The sequence below is a fragment of the Thamnophis sirtalis genome, unplaced genomic scaffold (genome assembly GCF_051295495.1).
Source record: "Thamnophis sirtalis isolate CommonGarterSnake01/CBP01778 unplaced genomic scaffold, rThaSir2_p1.2 scaffold_2, whole genome shotgun sequence".
Classification (NCBI taxonomy): domain Eukaryota; kingdom Metazoa; phylum Chordata; class Lepidosauria; order Squamata; family Natricidae; genus Thamnophis; species Thamnophis sirtalis.
In genome coordinates, this window is record NW_028261382.1 from 15,923,013 (window position 1) to 15,941,177 (window position 18,165).

At 39.7% G+C, this 18,165-nt stretch overlaps 1 protein-coding gene across 8 annotated transcripts in view; it reads right to left on the reverse strand.

Annotated features, from left to right (window-relative positions):
• MEF2A (myocyte enhancer factor 2A) overlaps nucleotides 1–18,165 on the reverse strand; it is an 86,144-nt gene that overhangs the window by 3,725 nt on the left and 64,254 nt on the right. For 3 of the 8 annotated variants that reach the window (XM_014061722.2, XM_014061721.2, XM_014061720.2), the window contains exons 7-9: nucleotides 9,520–9,710; nucleotides 6,217–6,261; nucleotides 2,345–2,471 (exon numbers count right to left, since the gene is read on the reverse strand). In XM_014061722.2, the coding sequence (XP_013917197.1) occupies nucleotides 2,345–2,471; nucleotides 6,217–6,261; nucleotides 9,520–9,710 (363 nt within the window). The remainder of the gene's footprint in view (nucleotides 1–2,344; nucleotides 2,472–6,216; nucleotides 6,262–9,519; nucleotides 9,711–18,165) is intronic. The other 5 variants (XM_087704330.1, XM_014061726.2, XM_014061725.2 and 2 more) reach the window with 2 other exon arrangements.

Sequence of the window (18,165 nt, forward strand, 5' to 3'; positions counted from 1 at the left end):
CAAGAAATTCAGGTGGGCTCCCAGGAGAAAAACCAAGATTATTCCAAAGAGTAACAGGGTCCTGTGAATTCCTTGAAGAGCAAACCCCGGAGGGATCGCACTATCCAATTTCTGTTTATATCTACACACAATTTTGTGAATTGCAAAACAGCCAAGGATGCAAATCTTATTAGCGACATTATTTAAAGTACCATTTGCTCTGCAGTTAAGCCTTCAAAAAGCTCTCTGAATAGCTTACAAACTTCAGAAATAAAATTAGTCTCTGCTGCTTTTGGAAGGAGGGAGGGAGGAAGTGAGAAGGAAAAAGACTGGAAACCAACTTGAAAGAATACCAGTTAAGATGCAAACAGTTCAGGAAGCCCATCTGAAGATTAATGGTAAGTCAACTGAAGAATACTTAAAGCTGTTGTCTGATTATTGTTCCAGAAGTAATGACAAAATGATTTCCCCATCCCCACTTTTGCAGGGTGGGGGCCCCAAAGCCTTATGGAACAGATGTCTCCAAGGTTTGATTCAGGAACTTAAATATTAGGTTTTTAAAATCAGGGCTTAAATAGCTGTCGCTTCTGATTAACATGCAGGAAGTTATTTCACTTCATGATTGTCACTGCTTTTTCTCTCACATATGGAAGGAGAGGGAGCTGCAAACGTTTTTCAGCACTTAATCACTTTCTAATACTGTTTTCTTAATATAACCCTTTGCGTCTTGGGGAAAGAATAGGGATAAAAATGGGCTCCTGTGAAAGAGCAATGATTTATGCTGCAACTTTTCTATCTATTAGTTCAGGGGTCGGCAACCCACGGCTCCGCAGGTGACTCTTTCTTCCCTTTGCTACAGCTCCACAATTGACAGGGCTTTCGGTTAGGACACATAGAGGAAAAAGGACGCTGCGCTAGGAGGAGACTCTATGGTGGGGGAACCGGACTTCAAGTCAGCAGAGGAAAAAGGACGCCGCACTAGGAGGAGACTCTATGGTGGGGGAACCGGACTTCCAGTTGGCTCCAGAACTGAATGGGGGACTTCCCGTTGGGACCTTTGTGGCTCTTTGAGTGTTGCCAACTCATGCATTAGTTGATACTGGCTAGGTAGTTTTTTTTTTCCATGGGCACATAGAGATTTCTAAGCATGTAAACCAGGCACATTTTCATGTACATCAGGGGGAACCTTAACATTGGGACTGTGGGATGAAAGCACCATTGCTTCATTTCCCCGTTTCAGAGGGAAGCTGAGGCCACTAATTCCTTTATATAAATTTTCAAAGTCCCCAAAAGTAATTCCTCTCTAAAATATACCAAACCCATCTCATATTTTTCCCCTCTTGTGTTTAATTGTGTCAAATTCTCAGAGACTGCTTGAACAAGTCCCTGCAGTTTTCTTAGCAAGGTTTTTCAGAGGCGGTTTGCCATTGCCTGCTTCCCAGGGCTGATAGAAAGTGACTGGCTCAAGGCCCCCTGCTGGTTTCATGCCTAAAACAGGACTAGAACTCACAGGCTCCCGTTTCTATCCTGATGGTTTAACCACCACAACAAATGGGCTCTTCCATCATAATTTCCCTCAGCAATATTTACCAAGCCTTTCCCATGTACTACTACATGATTTAGTTTTAGGCTACCGTGATTTTTTTTTAATTGTACTATTTGTTACGTGTTGTACCAGATCATTTAATTTAAAATATTTATATTTCTATGAAGAGCAGCACATAATTTTGAGCAATAATTCAATATTTGTGACTTTTGTTGGCAGCAGCCATTCAGAAAATAGAGAGACGAAGAGCCAACAAATGTTTAACTGTTCTGACCTAGGCTTCCCCAGCAGCATGAAGCTGAGTCCTCGTCCCCTTTTATTTGATTTATAGTGAATTCTCATCCATGAAAGTCCTGGCCCACAGTCTTTCGAGATAGTTCACAATTACCGATCTTTATCAGGCTTGGAGAGTGGCCAGGCTGATATCTTTCAGATGCCGCAATACTTGGCAAGAATGCAGGAATGAACTAATTGTCTCCTGCAAACGCCACTCCCCTTTCGCTCTTCTTCTATTCCCTATGGGAAGGATCATTCACTGTCCACCTGTGGCCTTACTCCCAAGTCGACCCCTATTCCTTAGCTGTTCCCTTCGTCTGGCAACACATCAGGAACAGGCTCCAGCTGTTTGTCTGCCTCACTGATGTCTGACTTTGAAGGCAGCTGATAACTGTCAGACGGCCCTGGCCCCGTCTCTGCACGACACAGAGCCCTCATCAGAGCCTTTTCCCCAGACTCCAGGACTGGCCCATGTTCCTCCCCAACCTCCTCGCTGTCTGAATCTGCTGCCACCTCCACTGGCAGGCCATAACAGTAACTTACCAGTATTGTAAGCTGTAGGCATGGCAGAATAGACCAGTCCTTGTGGGGGCAAGCTTGGAGTTGTCACAGATACAACGGGTGTTGCAAGAGGTTGCGTGGACTGAGAACTATTTAACCGCTGTGTGTTCTGTGAATGGTGACCAGAAAAATGAAAGTGGTCAAACAAAATAAAGATGCATTGAAGTGAATTCAGACATGCATTGGCCAAATACAAACTCTGAAGTCCTATTCTTCCAGTACATTTTTTAAATATTAAATCAATCTCCATTCAGGTAATCAAGCAGCACTTTTTTTTTAATTAACTAGATAAGAGTCACAGAATTGAAAGGGACCGTTTGGCTGAACATTGGAACAGCCAACTTGATGAATGAATCCAGATTAAACCACTCATCACGGCTGTTCAGCCTCTGCTTGAGCACATCCATTAAAGGAACTGGGCTCTAATATACTGTTTCCCCGAAAATAAGACCTAACCGGAAAATAAATCCTAGCATGATTTTTCAGGATGCTCGTAATGTAAGCCCTACCCCAAAAATAAGCCCCAGTTAAGATTGTCAGCCAGATGGATGCATTTAGTACCGTATTTCCCCAAAACTAAGACCAAACTAGAAAATAAGCCCTAATGCATCTTTTGGAGCAAAAATGAATATAAAGACCCAGTCTTATTTTCAGGGAAACACGGTATTTTCTAACATTCAACCAGATTAACAGCTAAACACATTTCAGGGAGGGACAAAAATTAAACCATAGAATAGAATAGCAATTTAGTCAAGATGGGGAGAGAAAATGTTGTATTTGGACTCATTCCTATAAACTTTGCCTTCCCAGGGATCTTGTCACATCCAGTTTTGGGGAGAAAAATTGCCAACGAAACTACTTGAATTTAGATAAAATTATCTAAATAAATGAATTTCAAATCCTTTCCTCTCCACAATAAATTTTTTTCTCCACAATTTTAATTTTTTTAAAAAAAAATTCACTCCTTTCAAATTGCTATACAGATGACATCATACTCAATCGGATAAACTGACATGGAAAGTTGGTCCATGGTAGACCAAGCGTACCATATTAATATAACAAGGCTCCACAATACTTAAAACCTCTCTTTTTTTCTGAGCAACAACATAGCTAGAACCAGCTTTGGGGATTTAATTGCAATGCTAAATGATTTAATTGTCTGGAGGAAGTTTCGTCCTTTTTTTTTCTTGGCCCGGTATTAAGAAGCCGTGAGGCCACCAGAGGGTGCTCTCCTCCTGTAAATGCTCAAATACAAATTGATGTTTACCCTTGTATAGGAAAACATAGAGCTCATTCAAAATACATTTTGACATATGTTGAAAAAAACTTAGCAGACATGCCCTTTAACTTACAACAAATGGATCCATGCAATTTGCATGCAAATTATAATTAGGACATTGTTTATGGGAAAAGAAATGTAAAATACACACAGGCATCGTTTGAACAAATCACTGCAAACCTACAGGTATCCATTTTGTGTTTGTTGGATGCAATTCATGATACTTCAACTACAGTGCCCCAAATTTAAATTGGAAACTATGTGGTACTGTGTAAGTCTTAGCAACTTTAGGATTTGTGGAGTTCGACTCCCAGAATGTCTCACAACAAGGTTGCTTACAATTCTATCCATCGGAAAATATATATCTTGTGACTTGCTAGCAAAACACTTAGCCTTTTCAGATTCTATCTGTGAAATGGGAATATCTTAAAAGGCTAACAAATAGGAGGTTATGGAGATGAAAAATGTGGAAAGTTTCCTCTCCCTAAGCTTTGCAAAAAACAAAAACAAAAACAAAAAACTATAATTTGACAGAGGACAATAAATGAAAGGACGTTGAAGAAATCCATTTTTTTTTAAATGTAATCAATAAGATCATTCTACTACAGATGTTCTTACAAAATGCTCATTATTAGCTACACTCATTTTCGTTTCTGGTGATTTGGTGTGTGTGTGTGTGTCAGAATTTTCCTGTGTTGTCCTGAAGGACGAACTTTTACCAGGAGAAAATGACAATTGCTGTTCTCTTGTGTGAAATCACTATATTCTCCTGAAATAGCTTTGGATCACGGAGTAGTTCCACTCTTACCTACAGACTAATTCCCAGAAAAAGACACTGGAAGCCTGTGGCTCAGCTCACTAGTAATCTTAATGAAATTTGCCTCAGAAAATACTTTGTCTCCAGAGCTATTTAATTCCTATATGAAAGTGTTGGGTATGCAGTCAGCAGAAGATGCAGACCCCTCTGCATTCCCCTAATATTATTCTTCTTCTTCCTCCTCCTCCTCCTCCTCCTCCTCCTCCTCCTCTGTCTGAACCAAGAGTGGTGCGTCCTGATTCCCGGAAGTGTTTCAAGCTCAGAACAGACTGTTTCCCAAGCTTGAAAGGCTTCCAAAAGGACAGCCGGTTACCTTCGGAACAACTGCTTTGACCTTGAAACAACTGTTTCGGAATCGAGCCAGGCATTTCAAATTCAAGACAGTTCAACTTCAAAAGACTATATACACCAACAGCGTCGGAATTGCAGCTGGCCCAGAGAGTAGCAGATACGAGCAACAGGGACTTGGGCCTCCTTCTGGTGCCCTACATTTACCCCTGGGTTGAAACTACCGACTGCCTGTATCTCCGAGGTCACCTGAAAGCGGCTTATGGTCCTCTATAAAGCTTTACAAGGCTTATGACCAAGCTACTTACTGGACCACCAATGCCCAAATAGTCTGCTCCACAATTTATGGGTCATCATCACCACGTACAGAGCATCCTTTATGGGTCTCTCAATAGAGATGTTTTCTCTTCGGTGATAAATTCAGCTTTCTCCATAATGGGTCCCACATTATGGACTAACTAGCAAAGGGAAGGGAAGTGCAATCCTTTGTTCCCTAAGTTTTTTTTAATGCTACTTTAGGGGTTCATATTCAATTTTCCCTTGCATTTATTTTTAAAGCACTGATCTACTGTTTCTTATAAGTCACTTCAATATAATTGACTGAATGAAACGGGTGTTTAACGCTTTAGCTTTTCAAAAACATGTGAAAACAATTACGTAGGAAATTTAGCACACTAGATATAATAGACATGATACTTTTGTCTAAAAGCATAAATGTATTATGTTACTGGATGCATTCACAAGATATAGAAACACACAAACACAAAACACACACACACACAAAAATCATGCTGCCATGCATAAAAAGTCCCATATCAGCAACTCATTGGGTTTAGATTAATTGATAAAAAGCATCAAAATTCTTGTTCTCTGTGTGGTTTACAGAGGTTTATCAAGATGCGGATTTGCCGTAATGCTGAGAAGCATTATTTTAGCCGTATTTTTTTTAAGGCTAAACAAAAGAAATTACATCACACATTGTTTTGTAAAAAGTCTTCTTAAGAGGAAGGAAGCCTTTTCCACTAGAAACGGACAGCTTGCAATTGTAGTTTCTTTTTGGTAAACAGGGAATCCCCTTGTGGCTTCCTTCTCTTGTGGAGCATGAAATTAACTTTATCTCCAGCATGGTGAGCTCATCAGGAGTGATGTAATCTCCGAGAAGGAAAGCAGCAGCCACAAGAATCTGTTTCTGTATTTGTAGAACTTGGTAGGCCAAATTGCTCTTTCGAAATGCCAACGTATCTGAGCCATTGTGCAAATAATCATTGAAAGATATATCCCTGATGTTGCTGTTAGAGGTTTGGTTCCAATGTTCCCCTTTCAATTAAAAGGAAAAAGAAAAAGCTTCCCTTGTTTAAGGTTTTTTGATTTCCCCCTAAATGAATTTTTTTTCTCTCCCGACAAAGGGAACATTGGTATGGTTACATACACAGTTGACATGAAAGGTCTTCGGATTTTGATGTTTCATACCAAGTAAGAACCCAGACTCACCAACTCCAATTCATCCTCCTCCGACTGTACTCAGCAAATAAGAGGAATAATAACATTACTAAGAATAGATTGTAATTCAGAATGAAAGAGTCACGTTCGGGCTTGAAAAGCTAGCTATATTTAGCCTCGCTAGTATTTCACATTTACATAGAGTATCAGGCATAACAGCATAATTTAAGAAGCCTAAATTAGACAGATTGACAAAGATTTTACCTACAACTGGTCTGGAGCCTTCATAAGCAAACTACTCAACTTAACAAGCATTCCTTTACCAACCAAAGTTACCACAGCACCAAATATAGTGGCCAATGACTAGTCCTTGCACTTAGAACCACTACATCATCCCTAGTCACATGATCAAAATTTGGGTATTGGAAACTGGCATGTCCCGTTACAATGGTTACAGCATCCTGGGCCATGTACAGGTAGTCCTCGACTTACGAGCACAATTGAGTCCAGAGTTTACGTTCCTAAGTGAGAAATTTGTTAAGTGAGTTTTGCCCCATTTTACGACTTTTCTTGCCACCCTTGTTAAGTGAATCACTGCAGGTGTTAAAATTAGTAACACAGTTGTTTGGTGAATCTGGCTTCTCCATTGTCTTTGCTTATCGGAAGGTCGTAAAAGAGGATCACGTGACCTCAGGACACCGCGTGTCATAAATATGAACCCATTGTCAAGCATCTGAATGTCAATCATGTGACCATAGGGGTGCTGCAATGGTCATAAGTGTGAGAATGGTCATAAGTCACTTTTTTCACTGCCCTTGTAACGTTGAGCAGTCATTAAATGAACTGTTGCAAGTTGAGGACTACTTGTAATCACCATTTGCAACCTCCCCAGCTGGCTTCTAATAAGCGAAAGTCAATGGGAGAAGCCAGGTTTGCTTAATGACCACACTGATTCACTTAAAAACGGTGACAAAAAAAAGATCATGTGACTCACTTAACTGCCTCCTTTAGCAACAGAAATTATGGTTGGAAAATTGCGGTTGCAGAATTTTGTGACCACAAAATTCTCAATTGTGGTTGCAAGTCAAGGACCATCTCTTGCGTTATTCTGACACAGAACATTAAATTTATTATTGTTAGCATAATTCATGTTAATTCGGTTAAGCCAATTTGGCAGCTGGCAATCCCAGATTGCAGGGAGTGCTAAAAAATAAATAAATTAGTGGATGAACTAAGTTCCACTTCAAACCCTAATCAAAATGAGGATAAATAGCAACAATTTGGAAGTTTAGAGCCTGCTTTGTGAGAAGGAGAAAAGCAAATGAAAACTGCATAGCTGACAAATGGTACCTTCACAGACCAGATGGCTCAAGGTCAAAAGTTAAGCTTCAACACCCCCCCCCACCCTCCCCCCCTAGTAATCTGTCTACCCCTTGATAAAGTAAAGCCTGAAGTTATGAGTCAATTCTTGGTTCTAGCTCAGATGCTATGCCAAGATTCCAATGCCTTGCATAATTCTTCACTTTTTTCCCTACGAGTGGAAATGTTACATATGCAAAGCAACATACATTTACATTGATAAAAGAAATAAAAGTTTGTCGCAGTGCAGACCTGTGAAAGGCCCCTAGTAGCTATAACCTTGGATATCTACCGTACATAAAATTGTTCCGCATTAGAATAGATCGTAGCAAACGTTGGAGATGGGAAATTGGGGAGGGCTCTTGTTTTCATAGAGTCCTGATTGTGAGCCTCCGAGAAGCAGCAAGTTGGCTGCAGTGTGAAACAAGAAAGCAGGGCTACAGATAACTCTGATCTGTACTGGCAGGGGTTTTCTTTGTAGTTTGGTGCATTTAAAATGAACTTCAAATGGACAAGCAAATCAATTGATGCAAACAAAGAGTGTGGGGGGGGGGAAGTGTGGGAATAATTTAATAGAGCTGGGTTAAGAAATGTTAGTGCAGTGTTGTTGTTTTTTTTAAAAAATTCATACTACGTTTCACTGAAGAAAAAAAAACAGCCTAGGCTGGATTCCGTCTTTGAAGTTAATCAATTCAATCCCACTTTTTGGATAAAAGGCAAATGAACAAGCCAGGAAAATGAGCAATTAGCAGCATTCACACAAATAAAACAAAGGGCAGGCTACTCCTCTGAGTGCTGGGATTCTGAAAAATTAGACCCTGAAATATTTTTGAAACACGATACTTATCGAGGTCAACCCATGGGGTTATACGTGTAAAGAATGGCATAAATAATACCAAAATATGGTAGATTTCAGAGCAACCACTACTAAGTCATATTCATGTCTAAGAGCACTTTCCCCATATAATCTGCTCCAGGTGGATGCCCAGAATTCTCAATCATTATGGTCAGGTGACAAGACAGCAGAAGTCTAGAGTAAAAAGACTTCTTGCCTTCAACAAAAAGAGGAGATTGGATTAAAAGAGCTCCAAGACCCTATTCTATGTTTTAACTAAAGGTAGTCCTCAATTTACAACAGTTCGTTTAGTGGCCGTTTGAAATTATAATGGGACTGGAAAAAAGTGATTTTTTATATCCGTTTTTCACACTACAACTGTTGAGACCTCTCCATGGACACGTAATCAGAATTCGGAAGGTTGTCAACAGATTCATATTTATGACGGTTGCAATGTCCTCGGCTCATGTGGTCAACTTTCCTGCAACTCACAGGAACCAGATTCACTGTTACTAACTTAACAACTGCAGTGGGTTTAGTGGTGGCTAGAAAAGTCTAGCTGCAATAGTGGCAGAAGGGTCGTAAAATGGGGCAAAACCCATATTAACAAATGTCTCGCTTAGCAACAGAAATTCTTGGCTCAATTGTGGTCATAGGTTGAGGACTACCTGTTTGAAAACTTTTTATGCATGAATAAAGAAAAGGAGAGAGAAAGCACACCAACTGGCATGGCTCATTTCTCCCTGCAAAGAAGAACTAATCCTTAACAGCAATAGCATTAATACTTAGACTTATATACCACTTCACAGTGCTACAGCCCTCTCCAAGTGGTTTACAGAGTCAGCACCTTGCCCCAATAATATGGCTCCTCATTTTACCCACCTAGAAAGGGTGGAAGGCTGAGTCAACCTTGAGCTGGTGAGAATCAAGCTGCCGAACTGCAGGCAGCCGGCAGAAGTAGCCTGCAGTACTGCATTCTAGCCACTCTGCCACTACGGGTGGTTAATGATTGGCTATTGAAGGTACCTTCAAATATGGGATCAAAGCAGCCTTTGAGGCAACGTTTTCATCTGTAGAACTGTACTGTTAATCCCTCTAAGAATACAGTCCATGCACAAGTAGTCAAAGGAACATCTTACCAATGGAGGCATCATGCCTTTGCTAGACGGAGGAATGACAACCCGGAGATCTGGTTTGCGACTGTTCATTCCAAGATTGCCCCCACCCGGAGGTGGGGGAGATTTTGTAGGCATCACTTTGCTTAAACCGTTCCCGCCACCGGTGCTGCTAAGCAGACCAGGGGATGATCGTGAGTTCACGAAACCGTTTCCTAAGGCGAGAGGTAAAGAAAAAGGGGAAAGGGCATGAGAGAACTATACTGATGCTTTTGTCAATAAATATACAAACAGGTGATTCTTGCAATTGTTGCTCTATGGGATCTTAACAAAGATACAACTTTAGAGATGATCTTTGGAAACTTCCTCAGAAAAAATAAAGAACAGTACAGAAACTGCCTGCAAGACGACTTTATTTTTCCCTACATTCAATTTCAAGAAGAGGATTGTGATATTCTGAATGTTCAGATGGTGCCCGATAACGACAGCCCAGAACCCACAATTGCACACCCTTCAAAACTTCAAATCTGCAACTCACAGGAGTACTGATAAACAATACCATGTAGGAGAAACAAGTGTCAAAAATATTAGTAAGTAAAGAGAACCACCCTTCGGGGAATGATACATCAGTTCACGGAAATGGAATGGTGGGTGAGAAGGATGTCTTACTGTCTATTTTTTTAAAAAACACAATATTTAAAGTTTTTTTTAATCAGTCTTACCTAACAAAGGGTCTTTCATACTCTCACAGAACTACAGGCCAACATTCCTGCTGGTAGTAGAATTATTATCAAGTCAAACTTGGCTTATATTATCTCTGATTTCTATGGTGCGCCAAGGCACTGCTGCCAATAAAGGCAATGCACAAGACTTGGGACATCACTTTGTAGTTTGCCAACTTTCTAAAAATCCCTTCTAATGAAAGACATTTTAAAAAGTCGAATGGGTCAAGGAGGCTGATAGACAGAATGGGATATGTACAAAAGGGTGGCTTTGGGAAAATGCTTGCCTCCCCCGCAGCAAAATACACAAGAATACATTAAATAAATGTGGTCACCAAATCACCAAACTCTTTGAAGGTATCAAATTTCCTGCTCAGAAAGTAAACTAACTGCTGCCATGCTTCCCCCCCCCCCCCATCCCCAAACAGCATTTATTCAATTGTGGCTTTTTATTGTTGTTCAGTCGTTTAGTCTGGTTTAATTTTGGGGAGGGGGAGAAAAAACAAGGGGAGAACCCCCAGAACATGCCTTGAAAAATGTGACTGATTAGCGACTAAAAAGTACTAACTGTTGCTAAGTGAGAGCACCAAAGTTTAGGGGAAAAAGTTCAGATTACTGTAACCTAGAAAATATTGATTAAGCTGATTAGAAAATGGAACATTCCAAATTGCCATGATACGTTTATACATATGTATGTACTATATTGGACGCTTGAACTGCAAATATTACTTTGTGGACTTGAATAAATAAAAATTCCTGTCACTTGCTAACAAATATAAGTCCAGGAAATACTTTCATAACCCTCAGTATTTGGATTACTGCTGTAACAAGGATCTACGAATATAAAAGTGCCCAGGGCATACGTTTCTTAATGCAGCCCTAATCCTGGAAAACTGTTTCAAAACCACAGAACACTTTCCTGTATTGGATTGCATGTGCAGTGATAAATAAAATAGAGTCCCAGAATGTTTGCATATCATTCTGTACAAAAAGTTATCTTCCTTGGTTTTATTTGGACGCATACGTAGGGAGGATTCACACAATACTATGTTAAGCATATAGAAAGTTTTTCCCCCAATCAGCCAGTATTTTTAAACATCAAGAACCTGAAACCAACTTTCTCTAATATGGTGTCTTTCAATTATCGCCTTAAAAAGTGAAGTCATACCTAATTCACAGATTAAAATCTGTTCATAAATATTTGGCTCCGATAAGCTTGACAAACACCAGGTTGGAGATTCTTGTATTATCATTATATTGAACCACAGCTGCCCCATGTCTGAACTCAACGACATGCACACTCAATGCTCTAATATGGCTTATTTTGTTTAGTGGCATGTAAGAATATGGCCACCATGAAGTACATGACTCTTCCATTTGTGTGAATCGCACTGCCACAGCTTGTTCAACATGATGTGTAATGTCACATGAATCTGAATGGCTTTAACAAATCAGATAAGATTAACTTCATTTTAGGACTCAGAGATAATACTAAGCAGTAGCAAGTTGGACCCAACAGTGGAAAAAAGGAGACAGAACACAAGCCCAAGCTGTTGAACTCTGGCCTCATAATTTTACGGTGAATTCAACCTATGCCCTGAAACTAGCTTGTCTGAGCAAACTGTAGTTAACTACACATTTGTCTATATATGGCTATTACAAGTAACTGTGGTTAATTCAAAACAGAACAAATAATCCAGAGGGTTTTTTGTGGCTGCCGTTAAGAAAAAGGCTGATCTACTTTTTGGCCCCTAAACTGTTGTTTACAATGTAAACCTTACTCCCTAGCCCAACCCTTCTTTTTTATGTAGGTTTCTTTTTAACATTTGTACTTTTCTTAGTATGAATTTTAAAGAACTTATCACAATGCATCCCAAATTCTGCAAGGGTCAGCGGAAGTGAACAATAAATAAGCAAACTTGAGAAACACATTTAATTTAGTAAATGCTTAAATGTTACTGGATCCCTCTCCCCAAGCAGTCTCTTTGGTAATTCCATTCATATCTTGTGCTTCTTCTAAATTATGTACTAACCTTTACAATGTTTAACTTTATGCATTAGTTATTATTAATCCTATTTTCACTTTCGTGCATATAAACATCTTAACCATAAGGCTACAATTTCATCTCTCTAAAAGCAACTTTAAATGTACTGTGCTTGTAACTTAGCAACGGCATTGTACAAATTGTAAATAATCTTCCATGTGGAAGAACACAGTGTAATTTTAACTAGTCTAAAAAAGATGGGAATCTGGTCAAACATTTGTTTCTGGCCACACAAACACAAACACTCACACACAGACACAGAGATGGTTGGACCTGAGACAAAAATGAAGAGTCATAGAAGACTGGTTGGCACACACAATCAACTGATAGGCAGTGTTTACATAACACATGCAACTGATTTTTAAGAAATTGATGCTAAGCATCTAACCCCCATCTGTGCTCTCTGTTTGTTATAAAATTAGTTGATGTGGGCAGCTTAGAAAAAGCCATATAGATTGAGCTACTGCATCTACCAGTGCAGATTTTACATATTGTTCCTTAAATTAAATTGTCTCATTGTAGCACCCTTCAGGTGTGTTGCCATCTTTCATAAGGACGAGAGAGACTAGTATCTCAGTCTATCAGTGTGCACTTCCCTTAGGCTTTAACTTAGAAATTTTGTAAATAGAACATATGGAGCCACCTACTAATTTACAGTCATTTCTTTTCATGAAATGGAGGTGAACATCAGCTCTCTGAAACTTTGCAGTATGACTACATTTCAACTTCTGAATTTTGAAGAAATGTGATGTATGTGTTTGCACAAGTGCTGCTGGGGAGCCTAGTCCCTTCACAAAATGTTTGCAGTTGATTGCACAAGGCTGCAATCAACTGCAAAGCATGCATTACAAGGATGCTATTTTCCCCTCATTCTAGCCCCCTACCCTGAAATCTCCCCTATTAGCTCAGTTCATCCTTGTTCTCTGGGCCAGATTTGAACATGAGCTCCAAGCTGTAGCCATCTATCGTTTCTCCCAAAGTTATTTTTTCAAAAGGCAATTGGACTTCCTTTTTTTTCTTGAAAATGTTTCACTTCTCATCCAATAAGCTTCTTCACCTCTGATTAATGGTAAGAAATAGATGTAGATAGATAGATAGATAGATAGATAGATAGATAGATAGATAGATAGATAGATAGATAGATAGATAGATAGATAGATAGATAGATAGATAGATAGAATAACAAGAGCTGGAGGGACCTTGGAGGTCTTCTAGTCCAATCCCCTGCTTAGGCAGGAAACCCAATACCATTTCAGACAAATGGTTATCCAACTTCTTCTTAAAAACATCCAGTGTTGGAGCATTCACAACTTCTGGAGGCAAGTTGTTCCACTGATCAATTGTTCTCAGGAAATTTCTCAGTTTTAAGTTGCTTCTCTCCTTGATTAGTTTCCACCCATTGCTTCTTGTTCTGCCCTCAGGTGCTTTGGAGAATAGTTTGACTCCCTCTTCTTTGTGGCAGCCCCTGAGCTATTGGAACACTGCTATCATGTCTCCCCTTGCCCTTCTTTTCATAAGACTAGAGATACCCAGTTCCTGCAACCGTTCTTCATATGTTTTAGCCTCCTAATCATTTTTGCTGCTCTTCTCTGCACTCTTCCTAGAGTCTCAACGTTATATTCTTTGTCATCTGGTTGTTTCCTTTTGGAAAAGCACCTATGGGACGACCATCACCTGGATGATGGAGAACCTCCATAGACATCCATTTTTTCTGTGTCTTAAGAAAGCTTATAGAACCTCTTTGAGATCCCAAAGACTGACACTTGCTTTGTACTATGCCAACTTCCCAGTTTTTATGAAGCTGATACACATGTGATACAATGGGTGGAGAAGAGCAGGCCCCAAGGGAACTTCTGTAGAGAAACTGACACATTTCTAGTTCTCATAAAAGTTGACAATTACCAGGGGGAGAAAATAAAGACAAGTACCCTTCATAGTATTAAGCACTCTTTGTTTGTGTCCCAATTGTCCTCCAGCAGTAAAAATCACCAAAAATCCACCAAACATCCTCTCACAATCTGTTATTATTTGGGGATCAAGGTACAGTACTCTACACAGAATGGAAAAGCTTGTAAGAAAGTAGAGTAATGCCATGCCAGAAGCTTGCAACATCTATTTAGGAAAGCCTGTCTTTCCATTTAAAAGGCCAAATACGTCACATGCTTGCTTCTCTCAGCCAACCTGTTTAAAACCAAGGCCAATTCAATACAGCACTCAAGATCACTAATATTATAGCCCTAACTCACTCAGGAATCTACCAATGAGGTTAATTGTCCATTACAATTTTCTGGTAACATCACAAATCTGTTTATACAGGGGAGTACATTAGAAAGAGAATTTTGGCAGCAATGGATACATCCAATGTAAACAACTGCCTGGAATGTGTGTATTATTCAGAAGTCTGACCCAGCTCTAAGCAGAGATACCTGAAGCAATCTCCCATTAATTGCAGTGGGGATTTTTTTCAAAGCAAGCGGGCTTATGAATATTTATTCAGCCGTTTGGTTTATTGCAAGAATTACATCAGTGCGCAGAGCTAATCTTTCTTCTGCCCCCCCCCTTTTCTTTCACACTACACCCATCTTTTTCTTTCTGTGAGTATGCAGGCAGCTCACGAGTTAAAAGCTGTTCTGCTTTTGCTTCCACACCCAATGCAATCATTTCCTGAAGCCCTTCTTACAAGGGACTGTCAGTGGAAGAGAACATTTTATACCCTTTCATGGCACTGTAAGACATAAGATCTTTCTCCACTGAATATTCTGTGCAGAGCTTTTAGCCAGGCAGGCAGATTCATCTGACACACTGCCAGAAAGCTAGAGCCATTTTCTAGATAAGGCATCAGCATAGGAAGGAGTCGGAACACAATTTATCCTGGACACTCAAAAGATTTGCAGGGCTTCTCTTTTGCTCAGACTTTGTGAATTGTTTGCTTAAGTTGCAGCAACTTCCTCACAACACAAGAATCTGCTTGGAGACAGAAAAGTCTCAGTTTTCCAGTACCTGACAAGATGCTCTAAATAGAGGCACATGTTGTTAAAAACAAAAATATCTAATTATAAATTGGAAGAACAAAGAATGAGATTTTTTTTCTCCTTAAGGTTAGGGTCCAGAGGTAGATAATGATTGTAAGATGATGTAATTGTCCAAGAGCTTTGTCAAATGAAACTGCAGTTAACCCTTTCCATGCCAACTCTGTCTTGCACACAAGCCAAGCCAATAATCTGCACCTTTAAAGAACAGGTGCAAAAAAGGAAGAATGAGAAGAACACAAACATCTGGATAACTATTTGGAAAATGCAGAGAGACAAGCTTAATCATTCCCCAAAATATGTTTTTAACAAAAGTATATTCGTATTAAAAATAACTCTACTGGATTGCATAGCGTTTCTACAAATGTCAGAAAAAATACTTCTTTTCAAAGAAACTTGTCCACCAGGTTAAACCAAATAGCATATATTGCTTACCAGTTATTAGTTATCCCAGAAAGAGGTGTTGGCCTCTAAAATAATTTAAATCCCAAGCCAAAAATAGTAAGAGCTTCAACTATTTATTATCTTCAGTCTTTTTAATATGGTCTTTCTTACTTAATAATCCATTATTAAAGTAACATAAAATTCTATTTCCCATCCCTAGTATTTCACAATAAAATTGCAATATATTGCTATATTAAAGAAACTTGACTGGAGAGCTCTTCAGCTTTTAAATGAATTAAAATCTGACCAAAAAAAAAGTGAAGGCATATGTAGTATAACCTATGCAATATAAAGTAATAGGGGAAAAAAGACTTTTACAGTTTACAAATATACCCACTATTAAAACTGATAATTAAATGTTATTTATCATTAAACTGCATCTCTGATTTTTTTTAAAAAGGTGGGGGGGAGGTGCTCCTGAAGCAGTTTGTGCTAAGGACTAGAATAAAATCTCTGGTTCACATCAACACACATTTGCCTGAATAGCTTATCTCTAGCAATAAAAAACCGGGTTAAATCGGAGCGACTTCAAAAGCTGCCTGGTTTTATCAATTTGTTGGGAAGATATTTCTCATGCCATGACATTCCAAATGAAATCACTTGAGACTTTCAAGAAGAGATTGGGCTGCCATTTGTCAGAAATGGTGTAGGGTCTCCTGCTTGGGCGGGGGTGGGTATTGGACTAGATGACCTAGATAGTCCCTTCCAAGTTTGTTAACCTGAAAAATTGCTGTTTCTTAAGATGTGTTGTTTAGACATAGCAAATGGAACCTTTTCCTACTCAGGCCTGCAGTTATATTCCTTTTAGGATCTTTGGCCTCCCAGACTCTCTCTCTTTCTTTACTATGCTGTTCATTAGTGGGGAATTGGAAGGGGGGAATAGTAAGGAGTAGAATGTGTTTGTTTTCAAAATAAAAAAAAATCCTTTCTAGAAATCAAGGTCATTCTTTGTCTCTGCACCTCTGCATCTGACCGGAACTAGATGGGTGGAAATGCCGGCGTGGCAGAGGAAGATTGGACCATGTGATGAACTTGTGGGTATGGGGACAAGATCATGAACTTTCAACTGGGTGGAAACCCAGGAAGCTTTCAGATTCGGGTTTCCACAGTTTGTACCAACATGTCTGTCTTATTAAATTGGAACTTTGATGAAAGCTATGCCTTGAATTCTGATTTAATTCTGGATGATATTTGGAACGCTGACAGTAGATACATTCTTCTACAAACATAGAAGCTTTGCTCCTTCTGCCAATCCAAGCCAAAGCAAGAGTGACAAGAGGATCCTTCAAACAGAGAGCTCTTCTAAGTTAACCCCTGGATGCCCAAAGGCATGAAAGAGCTCTTGTAAGGAAGGGCAAACAATCTACAGCTTTTGAGTACGCCCCCCCCCCCCGGGCTTACAAAGGTTGCAAAGTATATGGTAATGATATAAGAAGAAATGATAATCTTGCCCTTTCATTGATGGAAAAGGAAGGTATTACAAAGGAAGGCAAAAATACCTGTCACAGGATAATGTTGCAGGATCCTTGAGTTAGAGTGCAGTATTGCAGGCTACTTCTGCTACCTGCCGGCTGCCTGCAGCTGAACAATTCAAATATCACCAGGTTCAAGATTGACTCAGCCTTCCATCCTTCCGAGGTGGGTAAAATGAGGACCCAGATTGTTGGGGGCAAGAGGCTGACTCTGTAAGCCCCTTAGAGAGGGCTGTAAACTACTGTAAAGCGGTAGATAAGTCTAGGTGCTATTGCTATCCTATCTGGGTCAGTCACCACGACCAGGGGTTTTGTCTTCTGAACTTCTGTACTAGTGCTGGAGCCCATCCTTGGGGAACTTCTCTCTAACAGTGTGTGTGCCAGAGAGAAGTTCCCTGAGGATGGGCTCCAGCATGAGTGTAAAGGCTTGGAAGACTAAACCTCTGGTCCTGGTGACCGACCCGGATTGGATCCTACAATGAAGGTGTTTTCTGTTAATGTAAAACAGATGCATTAATTCTAGTGGATTTCTTACTAGACGCTTGTTTTGGTTTAACTACTGCCTCCTTCATTTTACCAACATGCTTCTACATCTATCACCAACCTCGAGTGGCATCACTACCCGGGGAGGGAAGACTAGGGGTATATGTATGAGCCAAACTGACTTTACCTAAACTATCTATTTATCTAGGTAGGCTTTTTCACATGAAATAGATGAAATCTGTTCCTGCTGTTTTATATTCCAAGCAAAGACACAGATATAACCAAGTAAAATGTAACAGTGCAAAGCATCCTTATACAGGCAGTTCTCAACTTAAAACCATCCATTTAGTGGCCATTTGAACTTACAACAGCACTGAAAATAGTGAACAGTTACGAGCAATGCAGCATCCCCTTGGTCATGTGATCAAAGTTCCGGCTCGTGTCAGCTGACATATATTTTTGACAGCTGTACTCT